This window comes from Erpetoichthys calabaricus, chromosome 14, assembly GCF_900747795.2.
Source record: "Erpetoichthys calabaricus chromosome 14, fErpCal1.3, whole genome shotgun sequence".
NCBI lineage: Eukaryota > Metazoa > Chordata > Cladistia > Polypteriformes > Polypteridae > Erpetoichthys > Erpetoichthys calabaricus.
In genome coordinates this window covers 20325841-20352885 of record NC_041407.2, presented here as the reverse complement: position 1 = coordinate 20352885, position 27045 = coordinate 20325841, and the positions used below count along the sequence as shown (strand labels likewise).

The 27045-nt window shown below is 38.5% G+C and overlaps 1 protein-coding gene across 1 annotated transcript in view; it reads left to right on the top strand.

Moving 5' to 3' along the window:
• The window catches only part of stx8 (syntaxin 8), a 164454-nt gene that overhangs the window by 81750 nt on the left and 55659 nt on the right, over positions 1-27045 (top strand). The window contains exon 7 of the mRNA XM_028818637.2: positions 19656-19757. Coding sequence (XP_028674470.1) covers positions 19656-19757 — 102 coding nt within the window. The remainder of the gene's footprint in view (positions 1-19655; positions 19758-27045) is intronic.

Genomic DNA, 27045 nt, shown 5'->3' with positions numbered 1-27045 from the left:
TTTAATAATATTACCCAGAGTGCTGTGCAATTGATGCAAACAGGTAGGAGTGAAGAATCCACATGCTTTAGTGTTGCACCTATTTGGTAGCAGTGGTTGTGAATGAACAAGAAGTGTTGAGGGCTCACCAAACTGTACTTTTCGGTTTGAGAATGGCGACTACCTGCTATTGAGCCCGTAAAGGGCAAGCCTTTGTGAATTCACGTCTTCAAAAAATGTTACAATTACGATACTTTTATTTTTTTGTCCGATAGACACAGTGGCGCAGTTACAACACAGATCATATTTTTGGCCACAATAATTGGTCCAGAATAGTTGTCACATGTTTCTTTAACCATCAGGGTGACTTAAAAGTCAATTGCACCCTTATATTCTACTCTAATATTGTTCAGCTTGTCCTTCCCCGTTGACATCAAAACATTTTGATGAGTTCTGTGAAGTTCCCAAATACGATGCTGAACTCTTAATTCAGTAGGGTTTATGCATTACCAGTTGTAAACAACCATGTAATTTTAATCACACGTGCCTACTAAATACAAGTAATTGGTTGTGTTTAGATGAATTAATGGGTTAGTACACGGTTTTTAATGTATGTTTAAAACACTGTTGAACTATTTCTTTCCGTGTGCCAAATTTATATACTGCATACTAATAAATACTTAGAATTAAAATTAACAATAATAATGTTATGGTCTACCCAGTGAAATGAACTGGTAAATAAGTGCACCTTTTGTCACTCCACTTTGAGCTACATTATTTGTATGAAAATGTGCTATATAAATGAATGTTGTCACCAGTCATTAATTCCCAGTTAAATCACTGCTGCTTTTTTTTTTTCTGAATGCTAACCAGTGACATTATGTTTAAAGAAGCTCAAATGAAAAACAATTGTAGTTTATTTCAAAGGATTGTCCAAGTTCTTCTATCTGTGAATTCCTTTTTTCAGTAAGAGTCTTATTCTTCTTCTTAATCTTTTTCCCACTTGTATGTGGGGTCATGTGTACACGATATATAGTATAAATGTTGCACATCCTCTCATTAATTAGTCTTCCATCAAACCAGTTGCAAAAACAAATGTGTTAGAGGAATTCAGTACCGATTTGTTTATTTTTCACTTTTTATTTTTGTTTCAGGATACTGCATGTTTTTTAGCCTAATTTGTGTGAGAGGAATCCTTTCCCATTTGGTGTAAACAGCTGTTGCTTCATAGGCTCCAAGCAGTTTGGAGCTCTTATACTTTTTGATAACCAATGGCATCAGTTCAAATTTAAGGAATGAGTCAGTTTATGAAACTGTTGCTTTTTGCTCTGATAGAAAGATGTTTTTAAAACTATATGTAAAAAAACTATTTGTTTTGTGGTTAATTTAGCATCCGTTGGCACAACAAGTATAGTATTTGTACTTTAAGATTTTCTTCAGAGCCAAGCTTTATAATTGTCTGCTTATGTTGTTCCTTGCATTTTGAGTACTCCAGGTGGTTTCTAACCTTCCATGAACTAAAGGTATAAACTTTAACTTCTCTTTCCTGACACACATGTGAACCGTAATGCATTCATACATGAACAAAAGGAAATATCATCCACATTTCAATGATTTCTGTAAGGAGACCTAGTCCAAGAAATACCACTGAAGTATTGTATTTGGCAATTAAATCTATTTTGCCGTAATATCTAACATAATATTTGGCACAAAACCAAACCTGCATATGGACATAAGATCCTCATATCAGCTCTAAAGTGTGGAGGAGGAAATGTTACATTTTGGGACTGCTTTGCTACTTCAGAGTCCGGCTTGTTGTCATTGAGTCTACCGTGAATTCCACAATATATGGGGTAGTACATGAATGGAAGATGAGGCTGTCTGCCAAAAAGATGATTTTCAAGAAGTGAAAATGCACCCTGCTGAGCAATGCTTTAAAAAGATTGATAGATAGAAGTGTATTTGTCCCTGGGGGAAATTAGGCTTTCTTCAGAAGCTCTTTAAATAAATAAATAAATACATAAATAGGTAGGTAAATAAGTAAGTAAATAAAAATACACACACACTTTGGTCTGATCACACACTGGAATTACTATAAAGCAAGAAAAATTCAAAAGAAAGCAAAGTTCTGACTTGTCTGCTAGTCACAGTTAGACATTATGCAGAAATATTGATGTTGTTATAAAGGAGCCCCAGTAGCGTTTCTTGACGCACTTCTGCTGAATAATTTGTTGTCTGAAAGTCCTCAGTGTGAGTCAGAGAGAGGATGTGCGGCATTGTTCATAGTGGCACACAGTTTTGTCTCTTCATTCTCTCCTCCACTACAACGTCCAGCAGGCGTTCTGTAACTGAGCCTGCCTTTTTTAATTAGTTTGTTGAATCCGTGGGCTTCTCTTGAAGTGATGTTATCAGCCCAGCACACCACAGCATAGAAAATCCCACTGGCAATCACAGAGTTATAGAAGATGTGAAGGATTTTGCTTCCCACATTAAATGGACACAGTCTCCTAAGAACAAAGAGTCTTCTATAGTTCCTCTGTGTTCCGAGACGAGCCCAACCTGTCATTAATTTGAACCCCCAAGTACTTGTAGTAGTTGAGCACCTCTGCATCCACTCACTGAATAATGACTGCACATAGTTTTTCACACCACTGTAAGAGGCTCTATTTGCCCCCTTCCTGATTTCTTATTCTTTTGCATGTTTGTCACACAAAATGTTTCTGATCATCAAACACATTTAACCATTAGTCAAATATAACACAAGTAAACACAAAATGCAGTTTGTAAATGGTGGTTTTTATTATTTAGGGAGAAAAAAAAATCCAAACCTACATGGCCCTGTGTGAAAAAGTAATTGCCCCCTGAACCTAATAACTGGTTGGGCCACCCTTAGCAGCAATAACTGCAATCAAGCGTTTGCGATAACTTGCAATGAGTCATTTACAGCGCTCTGGAGGAATTTTGGCCCACTCATCTTTGCAAAATTGTTGTAATTCAGCTTTATTTGAGGGTTTTCTAGCATGAACCGCCTTTTTAAGGTCATGCCATAGCATCTCAATTGGATTCAGGTCAGGACTTTGACTAGGCCACTCCAAAGTCTTCATTTTGTTTTTCTTCAGCCATTCAGAGGTGGATTTGCTGGTGTGTTTTGCGTCATTGTCCTGTTGCAGCACCCAAGATCGCTTCAGCTTGAGTTGATGAACAGATGGCCGGACATTCTCCTTCAGGATTTTTTGGTAGACAGTAGAATTCATGGTTCCATCTATCACAGCAAGCCTTCCAGGTCCTGAAGCAGCAAAACAACCCCAGACCATCACACTACCACCACCATATTTTACTGTTGGTATGATGTTCTTTTTCTGAAATGCTGTGTTCCTTTTACGCCAGATGTAACGGGACATTTGCCTTCCAAAAAGTTCAACTTTTGACTCACCAGTCCACAAGGTATTTTCCCAAAAGTCTTGGCAATCATTGAGATGTTTCTTAGCAAAATTGAGACGAGCCCTAATGTTCTTTTTGCTTAACAGTGGTTTGCATCTTGGAAATCTGCCATGCAGGCCGTTTTTGCCCAGTCTCTTTCTTATGGTGGAGTCGTGAACACTGACCTTAATTGAGGCAAGTGAGGCCTGCAGTTCTTTAGACGTTGTCCTGGGGTCTTTTGTGACCTCTCGGATGAGTCGTCTCTGCGCTCTTGGGGTAATTTTGGTCGGCCGGCCACTCCTGGGAAGGTTCACCACTGTTCCATGTTTTTGCCATTTGTGGATAATGGCTCTCACTGTGGTTCGCTGGAGTCCCAAAGCTTTAGAAATGGCTTTATAACCTTTACCAGACTGATAGATCTCAATTACTTCTGTTCTCATTTGTTCCTGAATTTCTTTGGATCTTGGCATGATGTCTAGCTTTTGAGGTGCTTTTGGTCTACTTCTCTGTGTCAGGCAGCTCCTATTTAAGTGATTTCTTGATTGAAACAGGTGTGGCAGTAATCAGGCCTGGGGGTGGCTACGGAAATTGAACTCAGGTGTGATACACCACAGTTAGGTTATTTTTTAACAAGGGGGCAATTACTTTTTCACACAGGGCCATGTAGGTTTGGATTTTTTTTTCTCCCTAAATAATAAACACCATCATTTAAAAACTGCATTTTGTGTTTACTTGTGTTATATTTGACTAATGGTTAAATGTGTTTGATGATCAGAAACATTTTGTGTGACAAACATGCAAAAGAATAAGAAATCAGGAAGGGGGCAAATAGTTTTTCACACCACTGTAAGTGTAAAGAAAGTCAATAACCAGTTCCTTGGTTTTGCTGATGTTAAGATGCATGCAGTTCTCTTTGTACCAAGAAACAAACTTCCACCTGACTCCTATACTTGATCTCATCCCCTTTATCAATACAGCATCCTTTATCGATACACCCCATAAGTGTAGAATCAGAGAATTTCTGCAAGTGACATGACCTGCTGTTATATTTATTGTAAGAGGTGTACACAGTGAAGACAAAAGGTGACAGGACTGTTCCTTGTGGTACCGTTGCTCATATCCATATCTGAAACATAGTCCTTGAGTCTCATAAACTGCATTCTGCCCGACAGATCGTTGTCCAGGACACCATAGGCTCATCCACCTGCGTTATCTCTGACGTTACCCCTTAACAGGGATGGCTGGATGGTATTAAAGATGCTGGAGAAATCACATCATATTATCTTCACAGTGCTACCAGCTTTGTCCAGTCTTGTGGAGCAGGTAGATAATTGTATTCTCCACTCCAATCTTTGTCCGATAGTCAATCTGTAGTAGGTCATATAGTCCAGGACTAGTCTCTCAAAGGCCTTCATGTTAGGTGACGCTGGTCTGTAGTCATTAGGTGAAGAGGCCCCTACCTTCTTTGGAACAGGAAGTTCAAGCTGATCTATTTTGATATTGGTCTAAAAAAGGGAAAGAAACACAAAGCTATGTTCTCCAGTGAGCTCATTTCGGCCGCTTGTATCTGTGATCTTGCTCTTTTCGGTCACTGCCCAAAGCTCGTGGCCATAGGTGAGGGTAGGAATGTAAATTGACAGCTCTCTCTTCACCACGACAGACCATTGTAGAGCCCGCATTACTGCGGATGCCGCACCAATCCATCTGTCAGCCTCCTGCTCCATTCTTCCCTCACTCGTGAACAAGACCCAGAGATACTTGAACTCCTTCACTTGAGGCAGTAATGTGTTCCCAACCCGAAGAGAGCATTCCACCCTTTTCCGACAGAGAACCATGGCCTCGGATTTAGAGGTGCTGACTCTCATCCCCGCCGCTTCACACTCGGCTGTGAACTACCGAGAGTAGTGAGAGCTGGAGGTCACTGTCTGATGAAGCCAACAGAACCATGTTATCTGCAAATAGCAGAGACGAAATTCTGAGGTCCCCGAACCAGATCCTCTCTGCTCCTTGGCTGCGCATACTTATGAACAGAATTGGTGACAAAGGGCAGCCCTGGCGGAGTCCAACCTCAACAGGAAACGAGTTTGACTTATTACCGGCTGCTCCTTCTGTACAGCGACTGAATGGCTCGCAATAATGAGCCTTGTACCCCGTACTCTTGGAGCACACCCCACAGAATGGTTCAAGGGACACGGACGAATGCCTTCTCCAAATCCACAAAACACATGTGGATTGGTGGGGAAAACTCCCATGCCCCCTCCAGGATCCTGGCCAGGGTGTAGAGCTGGTCCAGTGTTCCACAGCCGGGACGGAATCTGCATTGTTCCTCTTGAATCTGAGATTCGACTATCAACTGAACTCTTTTCTCCAGCACCCCTGAATAGACCTTACTGGGGCGGCTGAGGAGTGTGATCCCCCTATAGTTGGAGCACATCCTCCGATCACCCTTCTTAAAAAGGGGGACCACCAACCCGGTTTGCCAATCTAGAGGCACTGCCCCTGATGTCCATGCGATGCTGCAGAGACGAATCAGCCAGGACAGCCCTACAACATCCAGAGCCTTGAGGAACCCAGGGTGGACCTCGTCCTCCACAGGTGCCCCGCCATCTTGGAACTTTTTAACTACCTCAGTGACCTCGGCCCCTGATATGGACGCACACCCCCCGGAGTCCTCCAGCTCTGCTTCCTCTAAGGAAGACATGCCGGTGGGATTGAGAAGATCCTCAAAGTATTCCTTCCACTGGTCAATAACGTCTGCAGTTGAAGTCAGCAGGGCCCCATCTCCAGTATACACAGTGTTGGTGGAGCATCGCTTTCCCCTCCAGAGGCGCTTGATGGTTTTCCCTTATTGGATCAAGGCCTTCCTGTGGCAGAAGGGCTTGAGCCTTCTAGTGATCCTCAGAGCTATGTTGTCGGGAGCTACGTGCTCCTGGTAGGGTTTCTCAAGGCAAACAGGTCTGAGGTGAAGATCCAGACTAACTCAATCCTGAGACCCCACATGGATTTAAATCAAGGATCGGCATTTCCCTTGCCTGGGAAAGGGTACCCAGGGCCCCACCCTGGAGCCAGGCCTGGGGGAGGGGCTTGCTGGCGAGCGTCTGGTGGCTGGACCTTTGTACACGGGGCCCAGCCGGGCTCAGCCCGAAGGAGCAACGTGGTTCTGCTCTCTTGTGGGCCTACCACCTGCAAGAGAAGCTATTGGGGTCTGGTGCAATGTGATATGGGTGGTGGCCGAAGGCGGGAGCCCTTGCATTCTGACCCTTGCTTACCGAAACTGGCTCTTGGGACATGGAATGTTACCTCTCTGGCGGGGAAGGAGCCTGAACTGGTGCCAGAGGTTGAGAGGTACCGGCTAGATATAGTTGGGCTCACCTCTACGCATGGTCTGGGCTCTGGAACCATTCCTCTTGAGAGAGGCTGGACTTTGTTCCACTCTGGAGTTGCTGTAGGTGAAAGACGTCGTGCAGGAGTGGGCTTGCTTCTGGCCCCCCCGGCGCGAGGCCTGCACGTTGGGGTTCTCCCTGTTGGACGAGAGGGTTGCTTCCCTGTGCCTTCGAGTTGGGGGAAGGACTCTGACTGTTGTTTGCGCTTATGTGCTGAACGGCAGTTCAGAGTACCCAGCCTTCTTGGAGTCCCTGGAGGAAGCGATACGAAGCGCAGCTCCAGGGGACTTTATCATCCTGCTGGGAGACTTAAACGCTCACGTCGGCAACGACAGTGAAACCTGGAGAGGTGTGATTGGGAGGAACAGCCTCCCTGATCTAAACTCGAGTGGTGTTCAGTTGTTGGACTTCTGTGCTGGCCATGGATTGTCCATAACAAACACCATGTTGGGCATCCTGGCGCCAAGTGCACTTATGGACACCCTTATGCTCTAAGGTCACAGCTCGATACTCGACTTTGTAATCATGTCATCGGATCTGCAACCTTATGTCTTGGACACTCTGGTGAAGAGAGGGGCTGAGCTGTCCACTTATCACCACGTGGTGGTAAGTTGGATCAGAAAACCAGGCAGACCCAAACGTATAGTGAGGCTGTAGCAGAGGCAAAAACTCGGGCATGGGAGGAGTTTGGGGAAGCCATGGAAAAAGAAAACATGTATTTGGTTGAATACATAATTTCAAAATGCTGTTTGTTAAACTAGGCCTCCTTAATCAACTTATTGTTAAAATAAGGAATCAGATCTCCACATGCTTAGTTTTATTAGGGATGGGATGTACATATGTAGTTCAATACAAAAGAAGGTACAACTACTCTTAGGAGTTTTAATATTTGTATTTGCAAAAGTATTGCTTATGTACTTAATAAAAGTAATTTGTATTATTTTGCACATATTAAAACATAGTTATGAGGCATTTATTAGTAAAAATATGCATTTACTGTACCTTACATTGGATCATTTGACATTGTGCATTTGTTTTTCCGCGAAATCTTACACCTTGCCCAGTCCCTCCAGGCTGACTGTGCACTCCCCATCTGTTAGGTTTGTGCCACTCAAAAGGTTTTGGAATTTTCTTAGAAATTCTTAATCTTGGTGCCATCTGACAGCAAGGCGTTTTACCAAAATATTGTTTGTTCTTAATTGTGATTGCTGATCAATCCAATTTAGGTCTTAAGATGATTCTTTTTGAGTAACAGTTTCTTTCCCTTACAGGTCTTGTTATGTAGAGTACCAAAATTTGTTGGTATTCCTCCATGAAAAAAAATAACCAACAATTGTCTTTGAAATAACTTAAAACTTTTTGACAAAAAGTAAATGGCAGCCATCATTGTTTATTCTGTATTTAACAAAAATCAGACTTTGCTTTAGAGTTTTGATTCAATGGAATATTTCAAATAATAACAAAGATAAAAATGGAATGATGAAATGATGGGACTCTTAACCTACTATTTTGTTGCGCAGCTTTTAGAGGCAATCACAGCAAACAAGCGATTCCTGGAGCTCTTGGTGAGACTTCTGCACCTGTCCACAGGTAGTATGGCCCAGTCTTCCTGAGCAAACTGCTCCAGCTTTGTCAGGTTTGATGTGACTTTCCAAAAAGCTCCAGTTATGTCTCATCTGTCTAAACAATATTCTACCAGAAGCATTGTGACTTGTCAATATTCTTTTTTAGGAGATTCAAGTCTGGCATTTTTAGGTTTTTCTGTAAATAGTGGTGTTCCCCTAATTCTTTTTTCATTGACCCCCAACTCATTTAAAAAGCAGTGGATCAGACATTGGTAGAACTTGACCTTAGAGCTTGTATCTCTTTGGAAGTTTATTCTTCTTTTTTTGTCTTCCGTTCTTACTATCCTTCTGCCCCTTCTGGGTTTGGATTTCTTCTTGTGGTTGTGTCCAGGGAACCATGGACCTTTAAACTTCTTCATAATATTTGCAATCAAGTTGTTTGAAGATGGGTCTTACAACCTTTGCCTTTAACATACTTATCTAAAACTTTCTTTCTAATCTTCTCGGACAACTCTGTCGTGGTCCATATTCAGTGTGGGAGACATGATAATACTTAACAGCAAAGTGGCAACTTTCCTCCAGGTAAATAGACGGAAAGACTGATTGGAGACATGCGTTATACCAATTATAGAAAACAGCTAGTTTGAAAAATCACTTTAATCCAGTTATTTATGGTTTTCCTTGGGGGTACTAACAAATGTGTCCAGGCCATTTTAGAATATCTTTGTAGAAATAACAATATTCAATTTCTTTTCACACTTGCTTTGCTTTACTCTGTGACCTTTCAAAGGCTTGCAGGTATATGTGGGACAACTGCTTTTCATTTAATCACTTTTCAGGAGGCATGTGGCACTTTTTCAATGAACTGTAAGGATACTAACAAATCTGTCCACTTCTGTAATTGACTGCAGTGCATAACTCTCAGCTGCTGAACTCTTTTGGCCTTTCTGGGTGATTACAGGCTGTGCTGGTTCAGTTGTAGAATTTGAATAGATATGCTTTTCTGGGCAGTGTGTTGCAATTTCCTTTTCTTAATTATTGAGATCACTGTCTTCAGAGAGAGAGAGAGAGAGACACGCAAACACTTTAATAATAAATGAAAAATCTTTATTCAATACCTTTTTCATATTATATTTGTAATTATTGTATAGGATGGTTGGCTCAAAAGTGCAGTTGCACTTAATGGGAATTAACTGGATATACTATAGTTTTGTGCCCTTTTTCTAATTTATGCATTTTCATCTAAGATCCTCCACTTTTTTTTAAAATGTTCTTTAACTCTTTGAGGGCTGAACATTTTTTCTAGTTTTTTGAAAAGCACACAAAGTAATGGTTTCACACATAAATCAGCATAAAACATCTTTTGACGCATGCCGTGGCTGCTGTCGGTGCCCGTTCGGTATCTCTGGCAGCAGCGGCTGCGCGAGGGCAGCTCGATTTACCAGCATGAATATGCACAGCAGTAGCAGTCACAGTGTGACGCAATCTGGTTTGTACCTCTTGTCATCATAAGAGGAAATCCTCCCAGGTGAATGTTGGCGCAGGTGCATTAGCTACACAGGCATGTTCAGCACCACGATCAGCTTATGCTGTTCCCTCATTTTTGTTTTCAATCTCCAGATCACTTACATCAAAATCTGACAACTCAGAGTCCAACTCAGCGATATGATACATAAAATGTCGTCCACAGAGTATTTTGTTTTGCACATTTGCTTTGGTATTTCACCAGATGTCGATGACATTTGAGGGGTTGTTTGCTCTGTGCTACTCATGCACGCGCAGGAAATCTGAGTCAAATCAACAAAGCTAACTTTAAAGAGAGTCGATCTAAAATATACTGTAATGGGGAGTTTATAGCCGAGTTTACAGCTGAATACCGTTCTCTAACCCTGAATTTCGACAAAAGTCGACATCCGCCCTGAAAGAGTTAATCATAATGTTAATACTTTTATTGTTAACCTGTGATATAATTCTTAAATTATCCTGTAGGGTTCAGTCACTGTACTTGAATAATGCCCAATAGTAGAGGCCAATAGAAGAGCAATTTTATTGTCATTATATAGCTGTTGCTTTAACTTGTGAAACATTGAGACACCAGTGCACAATTCATGGAGCATGTTTTAGTTTTTTACCTTTCAGATATCAGATAGAAGATAACTTTTGTTTTTGTCTTTTAAACGTGTATTCCTGCATTTGCAATAAAAATGTATGTGTTAGCAAGTGGTACAAGATTCCTTTGTAATCAAGTAACATTTGAAAACTTTAAAAAATGTCCGAATACTTTTTTTTTTTTTTTTTACTATTATATACAAAGATATTAAAATATATGCATTTTTTAAGCAAATGTGCACAAATATTTTTTGTAAATTAACCTCTTTATAAAGTACATAAAGCACAAGTACAAATTGGGAATATTTTTCAAACACATACAGAATTATAACTTGTGGTAATTCTTATTCGATAGTGCTTTGGCGGGGTATTGCATTTAGCTCGTTCATATAATTAACAACAGTTTTATCCAATAATTGCAATCCGTCTCCCACCCAACCCTACCTTTTGTCTCAGGGATGTACATTTTTCATCAGGAACCTCGTGTTCAGTTGTCCCTGATGTTCTGCCATTGTGCAATACTGAGTTCAGCATGTAGCTTCTCTTTACTGCTTTTTAGTTTCATATTGAAAACCACCGTGTATACAGCCAAGTAAGATAAAAGAGAATCATCTTCACTTGAGATATCCACATGTGCTTACATTTCTTTTTATGTACTGTAAATTGGCATGTTGCAAAACTGTGACAGTAATTATTTTCAATTTAGTGTACAGAAAAGTCAAAGCATTCTACTTTTAATAGGATTAATCATATTGCAATAATTACCTTTTGCTTGGTGGTGACAGACATATTCATGCACCCAACTGCTCTGAATTTATTTTTATGCCTTTTTTACATTAGAAATGGAGAAAGGGAGAGAAAACTGAGAACTAACCAAAAGCAAGTCTCTTTTTTTAGAAATGAAATCACATGTTAAATTGATCTGCCTGTTCTTCAATAACATATAGCTTGTTTTCTTTGGGATACTCTTCCTTGAACCATAATTTTATATACACTGCAATACGAAGTCTTCTGAACATTTTCAATAGTGATTAAAATAGGACTTCATACATGTATGAAACAGTAACAATTTCCAAAAGAGCTTTATTTGACATATCTGACTAAAAGGCAGTGAGAGAAAAGTACAGTTTAATTTTTCATTTTTATAATGCAAGAAGTAAAAATCCATGTTCTGTGTATTAAGAAAAATAATTAAAGAAGCAGGTTCACCACGCTAAATAAAGAAAAATCCTGTCTATAAAATCTGAAGCAGTTATGCTGTAAATCAGAACTAACAGGTGTATACTACTGAAGGGAAGAAGTTTGTTTTGAAAAATAGACAAAACTACAGACTATTTTTACATACACTTAGGTTTTACGATATTTTATTTCTTTTAAGTTTTGCTTAAGACTTTAAATTGTTTCAATACTGTTACCACAGAGCGTAAAGAATCCAGCTGTTCCACGCGTAAAATGGTTGAAGTGGTGATTATGAGGGAATCCTTCCTTAGCATCTTTGTTTGACTGGTTTGGAAAAAATTCAACTATTTGCTGGTAGGCTTTTAAGTCTTGAATGATTCGTTTAATTCCCACTTCTGACTCACTGTATGACCTTGAGCAAGCCACTTAGCCCTGCTTTGATTCAATTATAGATGTAAACAGTTGTAATTTATAATAATGTTAGATGCCTTGGGTAAATACTTCTGCCAAATATGCAGTAATAATAACAATAATAAATATATATGAGTGGACTACAAGGTTTGCTAATAATGAGAATCTCACTGCACTATTCTTATGGTTGAAGGTCAAGGGTTTGTGTTTAGTGATCACCCATTAAAGATGAAAGACATTTTCGTATTTTGAATTGGACTTTATTCGTTGTAATTGAATAAAAGAATTGGTTTATAGGGTCATTATTGTAAAGTCTTACTTGCATATGGTAATACAAATGCAACATGTCCGTACTGTCCGGCTTCTTGATCAGTGCATATTTACTACCTTTCCTCAACACTTCTGTCTTCCTTAAATCAAAACAATTTACAAAGTTTATAAATTAAGGACATTTTTCCATAATTTGTGTGAAATCATTATGATGTAGAATATAAGAAATTATAGAAACCCTACAGCTCCTTAAATTTTTCGTCTCGGTGAATGTACTGTAAGTTTAAAAAAATAAATAAATAAAGGGTGAGATATCGGAAAACAAATTAGCTAAACAAACCAGCTTGACGAACAGAGTGATGTGCTCATGTTTGTTGAAATTTTTATGTGTTTTTTTTTTTTTTATGAGAGAACCAGTTATCATGATTCCTGTAAATGGTGTAAGGATATCTGTCAGTGAATTGTAGCTGTCTTCAAAAATATTTATTGAAATCTTAAACAAACCATTTTCTGTATCTTTATTTATAAGTATTTGAAATACACAGCTAGATAAGATATCCATAATACAAAACTTCCACCCTGTTCAGGGTTGGTTTCAGTGGTTTTGCCCAACATGGCCAGGATAGTACCCACCCCAGAAACCCTGCATTCGGTGAAGGGTGCGTGATTTTCCATCAGTTGATATGCTTTTTTGATCTCTTTTAACTGAGTTAGAGAGATATCTTCAACCAAATTGAGTACCTTTAATTCATTTAGAAGTTTCTATAAATAACTACTTGATATAAAGATTCCTTTAATAAGAAATGAGTGGATTAAAAACCTGTAATTCATTAAGTGATACATTTGAATGTGCCAGAAGTGATTTAGGGTGTAGCCAGTAATAATATCATAGCAATATTCTCAAACCCATTGAGCCAGGGGCGGAGTGGTGGCTCTGAGAATAGGCATTTGCACTAGTAATCGGAAGGTTGCCGGTTCAAATTCCGTAAACAACAAAAGTGACTCTACATCGTTGGGCCCTTGAGTAAGGCCCTTAACCTGCAATTGCTCCGTTCTGGGTATGACGTTCATCTGCATCCAGGGAGTTGGTGTCAGACTTGTGAATTTCCCCTTGGGATTAATAAAGTCTGTCTGTCTAAAAAAACCTCACACTGGTTCCATTCCATCTGAATTTGTGTGTTGCTGAGGTGTCACCCATTGCATGGCTACACGTGGGTCCCAATCTGGGATCCAGAGTTGATTCGTCATCTGGTGGGTGCAGCAATGTGCTGTATCAGTGCATGCTCCTAACCATTCAGCCAGATTTAGGTTTGCTGGGCCTGGAATCCATCCTGACATCATCAAGTGCAAGGCAAGGACCGACTCTGTACAGGGCAGCCTTTAATTGCAGGGACACATTTCAAAACTAGGCCAATTTAGAATTGTGTGAAGGATCGTATACACAAATGATAATATTTCACACTAAACTTCATATTAATATGACGCTCAAAGATGCAGAAATGTGATAAATTATCAAGTATTTTAGATTAATAAAAATGTATTCGTTTGGCTGCTCCCGTTAGGGGTTGCCACAACGGATCATCTTCTTCCATATCTTAGATTAATAAAAATGTATCTAAGAGAAAATGTTAAAATACTGATTTTATTATGTATCCCAATAAATATCATTTTAAATTTAGAATATTTACTCTATATGCTTTTAGTACTTAAGCATAATTAAGAAATATGATCAGACATATTTTTAATATGTAGTGTATCATACATATTACATCTCTCATATTTGTCCATTCTTTCATCTGCTTTTTATCATACCTGCTTAATCCAATCCAGTTCATTGCTAGGTGCAGTCTCACACACCCAGCCAGTTCTGCAGCGCATATGAACCTAATTCACATGCTTTTGAGATTTTGGAGGAAAAAACGTGCAGATATGAGAAGAATATGCAAACTCCACTCAGATAATGATAGGGGAGGACTTCATACTCGGCTTCCTGGAGCTGTGAGACTGCAACATTTACCACTGTGCCACTATTAACATATTTACTGTATAGTTTAAATTGTAATACATAGAAGCACCTATGTAGCACTTGCATTTCAGGACAGTTAATCCTCCTAATCTCTTGGTGACCTCTTACATAGTTACATGTCCGGTTGATTGGTAAATGTAAATTGTCCTTTTTTTTTCCCCAGTTTTAGTTTTGGTTCACCAAACATGACTCTGAGCCCTAAAGCTCTAAGCTAGAATAAGCATGTTAATAGTGGTAATGAATGGGCAATTTAAAGCATAGTTTAATTTTTCAAGGTGTCAAAATATGAATGTTTAACTTTTATTTAAATAGAGAGAAAGAGAGAACATGCAAAAAGGTAAAATAAAAAGTTTTCTCAAAGCTAAATCTGCCTGGTCAGTCATTGTATTTTTGTAGGCTTACACATCGGGGGAAAAAAAACTCAATTTACATGCATTGTTTTTTTTTTTTTATTATTATTAATTGATATTTCATTTATTTTAGAAGCAAGGAAATATATGGAGTTACAGATTTGTGATTTTTGTTTTCATACATTCTACATCAAATGCTCCACAAAAGCAAATATTTGACCGACTTGTTTCTGATATAAAATTAAACTTGTTCACTTTCAAGTTCCCAGCCTGCTCCGTTTTGATTTAATGAAAAAAATGTCACAAATACACAGTCATTTAGTTCAACATCATTCCAGTACAAGGCCAATTTCAATATCTGCCTCAGGGTAAGTCTTCTGCTTTTTTGAATCAAGTAGAAAACACAGTGGTGTCCGCAGTTTGACGACAAAAAAAAAAAGCATGTAATTTAATGCTGTTGTATGTGACACAGTCACATTTCATAATGGCATTGGGAAATATTTCTGCATTGTGGGGGAAGAATCCATATGTATCAAAACAGTCAACCTTTTCATCCATCCATCCATTATCCAACCCGCTATATCCTAACTACATGGTCCCGGGGGTCTGCTGGAACCAATCCCAGCCAACATAGGGTGCAAGGCAGGAAACAAACCTCGGGCAGGGCGCCAGCCCACCGCAGGGCACACAAGCACACACTAGGGACAATTTGTCCTCACAGGTGGCGCAGTGGTAGTGCTGCTGCTTTGCAGTAAGGAGATTGTGGAAGATTGTGGGTTCGCTTCCCGGTTCCTCCCTGTGTGGATAGTGCTTTGAGTACTGAGAAAAGCACTATATAAATGTAATGAATTATTATTATTAATTTCAGTTTGCCAATGCACCTAACCTGCATGTCTTTGGACTGAGGGAGGAAACAACCTTTTCATGATCCAGCAAATTATCATGGGAATCTTTATTCACTATAATAGACAGAGGTCTGGCAGTCAGTTTGTTTTTGAGGAGTTTATCTGAAGGGAATGCATCTAGAACATTACGCTCCTGTCAATGGTGAGTCTTAGTTCCTAGAAGTACAGGGCTGCACATCTGGACTTGTTTATGACTTAACTGTAAATGTAAATAAATTGACGATGCTTGTTAATTTCAAATATATTAACAATGCATACACAATCATATTCACTGTTACTTGCAGTTGTTCAGCAAATCTTATTTCAGCCTGCAAATTAGCTCTTTTAATGAGTGAATAATGTCATGTTGATTCCACATCAGGGCTTAAGTTAAACTAAAAAAAGTGAATACAATTTATTTTGTATTTTTAATGGATGATGTAAATTAGGTAAGGTTGCAGAAATAATGCATAATAATGGCAAAGTAAATCTTATGTGTCTATGCTTTTGACCAGCTTAGATACAGTTTATAAATGCCACAGTTTCACATTTAATACTCACCTTCTAAATCAACATAAAACCTTGGCAATACTGCCATCATGATGACTGGCAACAGAAATATGCACAAGTGGGGAAGAACACACTTATCTGCACAGATCGCAGTCTCCACAAAGCATCTTAAGAAACAATGTCTTCAGTTAAGCATCCAAATACCTCTGCCAGTGTCATTACTGACAGCTTCACTCTCACGGCAGTAGGCATTGTAAAGCCCCTTGCTGGTGATCTGGCATTTTTGAGATAGGAGGTGGCAGGCAGTGAGACATACCAATGAACCTGCAGTGATTAAGAGCGGCAGGAAGAGAGTTATCTTTAGTTTCAAATTCTTCAAATACTGTGAACTCAGACTTGAGCAAATGAATATGAGCAATTTAACAGCTTTCTCCTTTAGTTAGTTTCTTGTGAACAGCCGAACAATTTATTATTGTGTGTTATCCTGTATACCTATTGACACATCTGTTGAAGCAAAAATATACATATGTGCAGTGATGGGAAGTTACTTTTGTTAGATTCCTCATTACTCTGGCATGTAGGAATATGGATTAGGTTCCACTCAGTAGGGACCACATTCGGGTGACGTTTGTAATGGTCTTGTGATGTTACAACTCCTGTATTCTTGTAATACTTTATTTTGCCAGATCTTTGAAAGAAAGCTAATGAAAAGTGAACTTGCCTTCCGTTGGTGCTCCCTGATAAAGTATTTCTTTGCAGTTTTTGCAGTCTATGAGGAATCTCATGTTTCCTTTCACATACTTGGCTATGTATTTTGGCTGTACTTGTGCCCTTGGTACTAGTGTGTGACATGTTGAAAATAAAAAGATTCGCCTATACTGTTGTGGGTGGTTTAAAATTAAAATGTTTTTATTTGATTATCTTTTATCTGTAAGCATATTTCATTTAAATCTGTTCATTGTAGGTTTTTTGGAGTTACAAATGATAGAAGTATCTACCAAACCTATTGGGTCTAATTCATTAACTGATCGTGATAAGCATATGAAGGTCTGTATCTTGAACCAACTTAAGACCTGCCAAATCTTTCTAAACTAGATATTTGAACACTAGTGAAAGTTCCAAACAGAGGACTTTGAGAAGCTCTCTTGTGTAGTTTTTCTTATTTTATAAAATGTTTTTCCTGTTACCCTGTGGTGGGCTGGCGCCCTGCCCGGGGATTTGTTCCTGCCTTGCGCCCTGTGCTGGCTGGGATTGGCTCCAGCAGACCCCCCATGACCCTGTATTAGGATATAGCGGGTTGAATAATGAATGGATGGATAATTAGTAGGAAGCAGATTTTTTTTTCCTCTGGGAAATCTGGTTTTCCTTCCAGATTTCAAGCATATACTGTATGTGTTAGGTTAACTAAAGACCATGTCACATTAGGTGATGTTTCCTGCGATTTTAGGTTATAGCCTTCACTTACTTAATTTTACGGAGTCAGAGGTGGTTGGCAGCATGCTCCTGCGAAGTTCACTCAGTTAATGTGGAATACCCAGCAACTCACTCAAACAGAGTCAAACCAGGATTGATTTTTTTCTTTTTTTAGTCGTAGGGGTGGGCTGTATGTGCATAAGAAACGATAACCAATGAATACTTAATCTGGAAGTACAATGCATCTAATCCAGCAGACGAGAAATAAGGAACAGGAAGTATTTTGGATCTTGCAAACAGAAGAGAAATGCATCTGTTTGATTACTTGTGCTTTATGCACTACAACAGAATGAAAAAAAAAAAAAAAAAAGGTCTGAGAGCACTTCGCAGCACCAATAGAAGCAAACTGCAAGCCTCAGACTCTGTCCTGCACTTCTGTTTTACCCTCTACCCTGTTAAAAGAAAACCATAAAGATCCTTTACTAATAATACCATGGTGGTCCTTCCAGATTTTTTGTCTGGAAATTTGTTAGATTGGAAAATTTTACTAGTGCACTGGACTGTTAGCACCGACAAAATTACTAGCCTGGCGGGAATTGCTGTCTGCTTAGACTGCCAGCAAATTGGAACAATGTATTATATCCCCTTATTGGCCACTTAATTAGATACACCTGTCTAGAGTCTGATAGGAACTCTCTTTATCTCCAAAATAAAGTCTTCCTCTTTCATGATTATTAAAAGGTACAGAAAGCATTTATTTGAAATTTTGCTCCATGTTTTTCTTGATAGCATCACACAACTCTTTTAGCTTACGAGCCTCCAGACTCCTGGTCCACCTCATTCCAAAAGGGCTCTTTTGGTTTGGGATATGGGGATTGCAGAGTCTGGAGTAAAACTAAATTTGCTCTCCCATCCTGAGATGTGCACTTTGTTGACATGGCACGTTAATCTGCTGGAAGTATTTATCTGAAAAAGAGTAGTCTGTGTTCGTAAAGGGATGTACATAGTCAGCAGTAGTGCTTAGCTAAGCTGTGCCACTTAAGTTAGATGATATTAAGAAACCTAATATGTGCCAAGAAAACATTCTCCACACTCCATTTCACAACCACCACCAGCTTGTGCTGTTAAGACAAGGCAGTATGGAGCTTTAGACTTCTGATGTTTATGTTGATTACATCTTGCCTGAAGAAGGGGCCTGAGTTGCCTCAAAAGCTTGCATATTGTAATCTTTTTAGTTAGCCAATAAAAGGTGTAATTTTGCTTAGCTTTTCTCTACATTCATAATGGCTAACACGGTACAACACCCTAGTACTACTGATGTTTATGTCAAATTCATTATTGTCTGAGCTTAGAAACATTGATTCATTCTCACTTTTCAAATCTAAACTTAAAACCTATTTGTTTAAGACTCCTTTTTTTCTTTGACTACAATTGCTCTGCCCGATTTTAAATTTTGTATTTGTAGTTTTGTTTATAATGTGTCCTTGAGTGTTTAGAAAGATGTCTACGAATAAATAAAATGTATTATTATTATTATTAAATTCTGTCATTCACATATCACACCATAAATTTAGACTCATCAGGCAGGGTAATATTTTTCAAACATTGAGTTGTCCACTTTTGCTAGTCACATGCCTACTTTCGCCTTGTCTTCCACCAAGCCGATAGCAGTGGAACCTTCTAAGCTTGAAGCATTATGCATTAGGTGATCCCATTGTGCACACCACTCTTATCAAGAGCGGTTAAAATGAATGCTTGTGGCTTGTTATATGTGCTCAAATGAACCTGGCTGTTCTCTTATCCCCTCTCATTAATAAGCTGTTTTTCAGACAGGGAACTGCTGCTCCCTCAGATATTTCTTGCTCCATCTCTATAAACTATAGTGTGTGAAAATCTCAGGAGAGCAGCTGTTTCTGGCAAACTAGCACCAACAGTCATTCTTTGGCCAAAGCCATATAAATCCTGCATCTTGTCCATTTTGATGTTTGCTCGAGCAATAACTGAACTTTCTGACTATGTCTTTGTTCTGTATGATAAATTGAGTTACAGCCGCATATTTGGCAGTTTGAAGGGATAGAATATTTGCATTACAGGCCACTGAGATATTTATTTAAATATCTACACATATATAGTGTATTTTTTTTTTTTCTCTACAGAGATCATTGATGACCTGGCTCACCTGGTGGATAAAACTGACAGCAGAATCCGTAACGAAACACACAGAGTCCAAACTGTGGAGAAGAAGTCTGCTTCCTGTGGTGAGTTTCTCCTTTGCTGGGTTGAGGCATTTTGAGTTGGACACTTTCAAAGGAGGATTGGTTTGTTTAACAGACAAAGACATTTTTTTGTTAAAGTCACAAAAGGTAGCAGAAAAGAAATAAAGGAATATATTTACTTGCTTTACTGTATACTGAATTTGACTTTGGGGTGAGGTTGAACAAAACGAGGAATTGCTAGAGGAAACCATAGGGTTGTAAACATGGTGCAAAATTCTAACATATCAAACCTACCTGAATTGAGTCATTTAAGAGGAAACTGTCAGCAGTTTGGAATGATATCTCGACTTATCTGAATGCACTTTATCTGACTGCACATTTTGTTACTCTGAAAGTTAAGTCTCTGATATTTTCACTGGTACATTACTAGTTATTAAAATTTATAACAGCAGTTTTTTCAGTGCTTTTAATATTTTTAAACATGCTTTTTTTAAATTTCACTGCAAGTGCGCCTTATTGACTCTGGCTGAACTTTCTACAGTTCAAGCTCATATCAGCTCCCCAGCATACACATCTCTAATTTGTTAGAGTTTTTAGAACATTTTGCTTGGTTTTAAAGGGGCCCCTTTGGATACATTTCCTTTTTTTGTCATCTCCTTGGGGTTGGTAGATAATCTGTATGTTTTGAAGTCCAGAGGCTCATTTCCAGCATCATACGGCTGCCAACATAAAGAGATATCGCACCTGCAACTTTTTAAAAAGGGACGTTCTGGTGGGGTAAAATTGAAAATGACAGGCCATGCTTCTCGGAGTAAAAGAAAGTCTCAAGGAAGCTGGGAGACGGCGAAAGACAAAAGCATCTCTAGTTTGTCAAGCATTCCTAAGTAGTCCGAAATCAAGTAATTAAATTTGTGTTTGCAGCTGTTTAAACAATTCCTTTGGTGGTCATTTTCACTTCTGCACTTCGAGGAAACTGGAGAGAGGGTTTAGTGGTAATGTTGTGTAATCTTTTTTCTTTTTTTCTTCTCCCTTCTTTTCACTGGTAGTGTTTGCCCAAGTCATCCATCATTCCTTCCATAGAGTAATTAGACATAAATTTTTAAATGTGCTTGGCGGTAGGCTAATAACTTCAAATCGCTGGATATTGTGTGCCAAGTACATTATACAAATGAAAATTTTAATTTGGGAGAATTCACTGGTCTTTGGGAAAGTTTATAAAGGCATTTTTGGAGGATTTTGGCTTAATCTGTACCACTGAGTTTAATATTTAATATTGGTGTTTGAAAGTATATGAACCCTTGACTTTTTAATGACCTAGAAAAACAATATTAAAAATATGTAAATTATGGTATTTAAGGAATAGATATTTTTCTGTAAATATTAAATACATGTTTTATAAAAACTCAGTAAGCCATCTATGTAAAATTTAGGTGAACTTTTTCTTTTAATGAGCAAAGTCACATCTATTAGCAGCTTTGATAGGAACCAAGCCTTCACTTTAATGACGTTGTGCACATTTATCTAAACAAAACTGATCGAACTGCCTAATTTTCGTTGTCAGTCTATAATAGACCGCTTGCTTCAGAGTTTGCTGCAGCGTTTCTTATGGACTGAGACCTGGATTTTCATTTACCTTTGTCAAAACATGAAGTAAAGTACGTTTCTTTTAAATCCATTCTCTTGCAATTTTACAGGAATTTTTAAGGTCAGTGCCATACTGGTGGGCCCTTTTTTGTTTCATCATTAACTCAGAGCCTGCTGTAATAATGTGAGAATCTTTAGGACTGGTCCAAATGTATTAAATAGAATGTCTTCAGTGTTATGAAAGCTTAATATGAATGAGCCCGCTGTAGCTATGTTTAAATATATAGAGTGCCTTTGTGTACAAATGTAGCTTATTCTGTTAAAGATCAACATTTTTTCAATCAATAAGCCTTATGTAATCCCAAATTAAGCACATTTTTGAATTGGGAAAAATTTATATTTAAATGTGGAGCTAAGTATTTTCAAAAGAATAGGATTAAGGGATGCAAGACAGAATGTATAGACAAAGTAGTGCCTTTTTAATGATTCAAAGAAGGTAAAAGGCCTGTTGCAGGTTTGATATCAATGATTTTTTTTTCCACAGAAAACTAGCATTTACAGTATAATGGCTGATATTACGCAATCCATTTTGTTTTTCTTGTAAAATGCATACCACAGTTACCATGATGCTCCATATAGGAATAGAGACATTAATAGAATACTTATGAAGTACGTCTAAACTGGAATGATAATTTTACATATCCAGGTAAGTAAGTAATTGTGCAGGATCAAATCAAACACCTAAACTAATCAACAAAAATGAATTTTAAATAGAGATGACAATGGCTGTGATTTTTTTTTTTTTTTTATATAGAGACATTCATAATGTAGTTAGTTAAACTTTGAGAATATAAAAGACGGCAATGAAAAATTCAAAGAAAATTAGGTATGGTTATGCTTATAAACAGTGAAATAATGTATAATAAATGCACATTATAATACAAAAGAATGACTGAACAGTATTATCATCATGATTTTTTTTTTAGAACAATGTGGGACAGAATTTTCCCATGATAAGAAATGATTTTATAGTAATAATTGATTTTTGATTTCCGGTATCAATTAAGTTTAAATAAGACCAAAATAAAACAAATGATACGGGTGTGATTCAAACCATGTTGCTCCTGACTTGAAGTCAGACATGCTATCATCTATGCTTTTCTACAACTGCCCTAGATCAACTTTTCTGGTTATTGAGCACAAAACATTACCATAATTTTCTATAATTTCCCACAAGATTAAATAAACTTTTTGGTGAGGTTAGGTTTTTCTGGAGCACAGGGTAATGTGATTGATCCATTAGTGAAGCAATTTTTCTGTTAAGTTGCCTGCAAATAGCCAAGAAGTTCTTGTCAATAAGGGAGATGTAGCTCTATACAGTGATTTTGGAAATATCACTTTCTCTACACATTATTGTATTGCAGATTAAATTTTAATTGATTACATCTTTCATTTTTGCCCATCAGTCTACTCTCAATAACCTATATTGCCAAAGTGAAAACATGATTTCGGAAAGGTTTGCAAATTTATTAAAAATCAAAAACTTGAGTCTTCTCCTTAACGCAAGTACTCATACCCTTAATTCAGTACATTGTAGAGGTCCTTTTGGCAGTAATTATAACTTTGAAATATCATGGGTATGTCTGTACAATGATTGATAGGTAAAAATGGCAAATTTATTAGTCAGTCAGTCAGTCATTTTCTAACCCACTATATCCTAACACAGGGTCTCTTGGGGGGTCTGCTGGAGCCAATCCCAGTCAACACAGGGCACATGACAGGAGCAAATCCCGGGCAGGGCACTAGCCCACTGCAGGGCACGCACACCCACACATGAAGCATACACTAGGGACAATTTAGGATCGCCAATGCACCTAACCCAGTAGGAAACCCACACACACACGGGGAGAACATGCAAACTCCATGCAGGGAGGACCTGGGAAGCGAACCCAGGTCTCCTTACTGTGAGGCAGCAGTGCTACCACCGCACCACCGTGCTGCCCAAATTTATTATTTTCAAATTAAATCTACAACACATCATCCCTTGAATGACCTAAAAGTGAGACAAATGTATTAAGTGATGCTCTGATAACTTTCTCAGTATAAACATGAAGAAAACACAATAGACAGAAAGAAAAAGGACAGATGTCCCAACTATGCTTTCAAACTGGGAAATGGTGGAGTGAGTTACGTTCTTCAGATTATTGTGAATCTAGATTGTTGATCAGCTGTAATATTTCTCACTCTATTCTGACTACAGTTAAAAAATTTAAACAGATCGTCAGATTCTGTATGTGTCACTTGTGTTTTGCAGGTCGTTCTGTTTGTTGGTCTTTTCAAAGGTGTGCTCATGATAAAATTAACCTGAAATGAAGGTTTATGATGATAGCAAACCAAACATTTAGGATGAATCCAATTTCTCTTACAAAGGTATATGCAGACGTTGTCTTTGAATTGCTTAATCACATCTTTAAAGATCCTATTTGCCCTGTGTACTACAAATAATTTTCTGATAGTGTTGCAATCAATAGAATCCTGCAAGGTATCTTTAAGAATAACTTAATTTAAGAGACATTTTGTATCTTGAGCAATTAGACAATTGCTTAGCATGAACTGTAGCACCTATTGTATTTTAATTGTATTTTATTATTCTGTTTAGTTTCTCTTCCTTTTGTCAAACATTTCGTGTTATTTAATTGCAAGGTCAAGGTCAATTTAATTCCTTATAGTATAGTGTATCTAGACTTTATTTATATTTGATTTCATTGAATCTATACTATTAAAAGGCAAAGCCCTCACTGACTCACTCATCACTAATTCTCCAACTTCCAGTGTAGGTAGAAGGCTGAAATTTGGCAGGCTCATTCCTTACAGCTTACTTACAAAAGTTAAGCAGGTTTCATTTCGAAATTCTACGCGTAACGGTCGACAACGTCCGTCATGTTAAACTTTCTTATTTATGGCCCCATCTTCACGAAATTTGGTAGGTGGCTTCCCTGCGCTAACTGAAACCGATGTACGTATTTATTTCGGTGGTATGATGCCACTGTCGGCCACCATATTGAACTTTCCAACGGTCTTTGTTACTTATGGGCCCATCTTCAAGAAATTTGGTACGCGGGTTCCCAACGCTAACTGAATCCTACTTACGTACATATATATGTCCATAGCCTGCAGCTTGGTCGCCGTGTGAGGCGGCGTTGGGTCCTCCATCCCCACGCCTCCCACGTAGTTGGCTGCCTGCCTATATAAGGCCGTCCGTCGCTCCAATCTTTTCATTCCCTTCCTTGCTTCGCCACGGTATTCTCGTCTCCCTGCTGATAAATGCAACCTTTTTATTTAATCCACGGCTTCTCCACTGTTTTATTGTTCGTTTATTACGATTATAGTTATTGTGTAGGTATTTTAGACTTAGTTTACATTGTTCAGGTACCCATTTCCTTTATTGTTCCGACCGTACCCCCATTAACATGTCTATCGAGGTGATCACCATCGATCAGAGAACTGTCACTTACCGAGCGGTTTCCATGCCCGGAGATGGCGACTACCTTTTCCATTCTCTGTGTTACATATTGCACGGCCATATCAGGTTCACTCTTGATATCCGGAGGAACAGTGTGTCTTATGTATCGAATGACTGGGACAGGTTCAAGGTGTGGACTGATGACGGTACAGGAGATAATTATACTACACAGGAGCACTATAAGAGTGAAATGCCTAAGCCCTTCACATATGGTTCTGCATGTGAGTTGATGGCTGCTGCTGAATTGTTCGGTTGTCGCTTTCAAGTGTACCGAAATGGCCAAATATTTTACACCTTTGGACAACCGCCAATGCCTCTTAAACATCTTAGATTCACAGGTGACGATTTGAGTAGTGGACACTTTGATGTTTATGAATGTTTAAACTCTCAAAAGCTGGATACGAAGTTATCGATGAAACCCATTTCAATTCAAACGTCTCCAATTTCCAATAAAGCTCTGTTTCGCAATGACAATTAATAAGTCTCAGGGACAGACCCTACAAAAGGTTGGCATTGATTTGAGGCAAGATTGCTTTTCACATGGCCAACTATACATTGCATGCTCAAGAGTAAGCTCAGAGCACAGCTTGGTCATATTACAACCGGAGGGCCGAACTGACAACATGGTATACAAAGAGATCCTTAACAAATAATTATTGGTATATTTTCCCTCAGTTTAAAAAGGTTTACTTCTTAATAAAAATTTTAAAGCAGTATTTCGCCGCTGCGAAGCGCGAGTATTTTGCTAGAGAGCTAATAAACAGTGTGTTCCTTTCACTTTTGCACATGAGAGGAGTGTTATTTACTTTTTCCTTTTCAATAACTAGAATTGGTTCCTGTATACAGTACAATAAGCATTTTTTGTATTGGAAGATCCTTCCTGTTAGGAAATATTTCAACTAATTTTGATTAAAGAAGAACTATATGGTTAAGTGTAATATTTTGAAGAACTGTTCTGAATTACTGTCCTGTCTTGCATTCCTTATCCATTTTCCATCTCCTGTTACCACTGATTGCTGTTTGTCAGTATCATGTTGATGTTCTTCCTTGTTCTACATCTTCTTATGCAAAATTACCTACCCCTTTCTATATTTATATTGTCATATTTATTATCTAAATATTGCACATTGGCCTTGGGAAACATACAGTAAATTCATACCACTGTATAATAAGGTATAGATGGTATGACACTAAAGCCCACTTGACTTGAACAGACCTCCAAGAGGCAGTTTTGACAGTAGAACTATGTTCATACTGAGCTTAACTCTTTCAGGGCTGATGTCGACTTTTGCCAAAATTCAGGAGTAGAGGACAGTAATCAGCTGTAAACTGCAACAAAACTCACCATTACATTTTAGTTCAACTCTCTTTGCTAGAAGGAAAGTTACATAGCTGTGTTGATTTAACCTCGATTCCCTATGCGTGCATGTGTAGCAAAGAGCAAACAACCTCTAAAATGGCACCGACATCTGGCAAGAGAGCAAAGAGAATGTGCAAAGCAAAATACTCCATGGACGTTTTACATAATTTTGTCAAATAGGACACTGACCTGTCAGACTTCGAGTTTGATGCAAGTGATCTGGAGATGGATGTTAAAAACGAAAGTGAGGTACCAGCATCATCTGATCGGTTCCCAGCTGATCGTGGCACTGAACATTTTCGTGCAGCTGATGTTCCTACAGCAGCGTTTGCCTGGGAGAACCACCACTTATGATGACAAGAGGTTCAAACCATATTGCGTCATACTGCAACCGCCACCACCACCAATTCTGCTTTGTGAAGTCAGCCAGGCAGCTGGCCCACCATACATTCCTGCTGACCAGTGAGGTGCCCCCATGCAGCCACTGCCACCAGAGATCCCAAACATGCGCCAACAGCAGCCACAGCACATAGCAATAGATGTTTTATGTTGACTTATCATTGCTTTGTATTCTTTTCAGAAAACTTAGTTTTTTGGAAAAAATATTCAGCCCTCAAAGAGTTAAATTACAGAAACTGAAATCGGGACATTTCAACACAGAAGACATTATTCACAACTATGACTAAGATATATAGCGGGCCAGGTGTAATATACAACACAGATCTGTGCAATTCTAGCACATTTCTGTAAAGACCAATGTGACAGAGCTGCTGCTAAATAACCACAAGAACAAAGCAGGCAGGAGTTTTACTCTTCAGTACTTTTGTTTTTCAAAACACAAAACAGTTGCATTATATTTTACC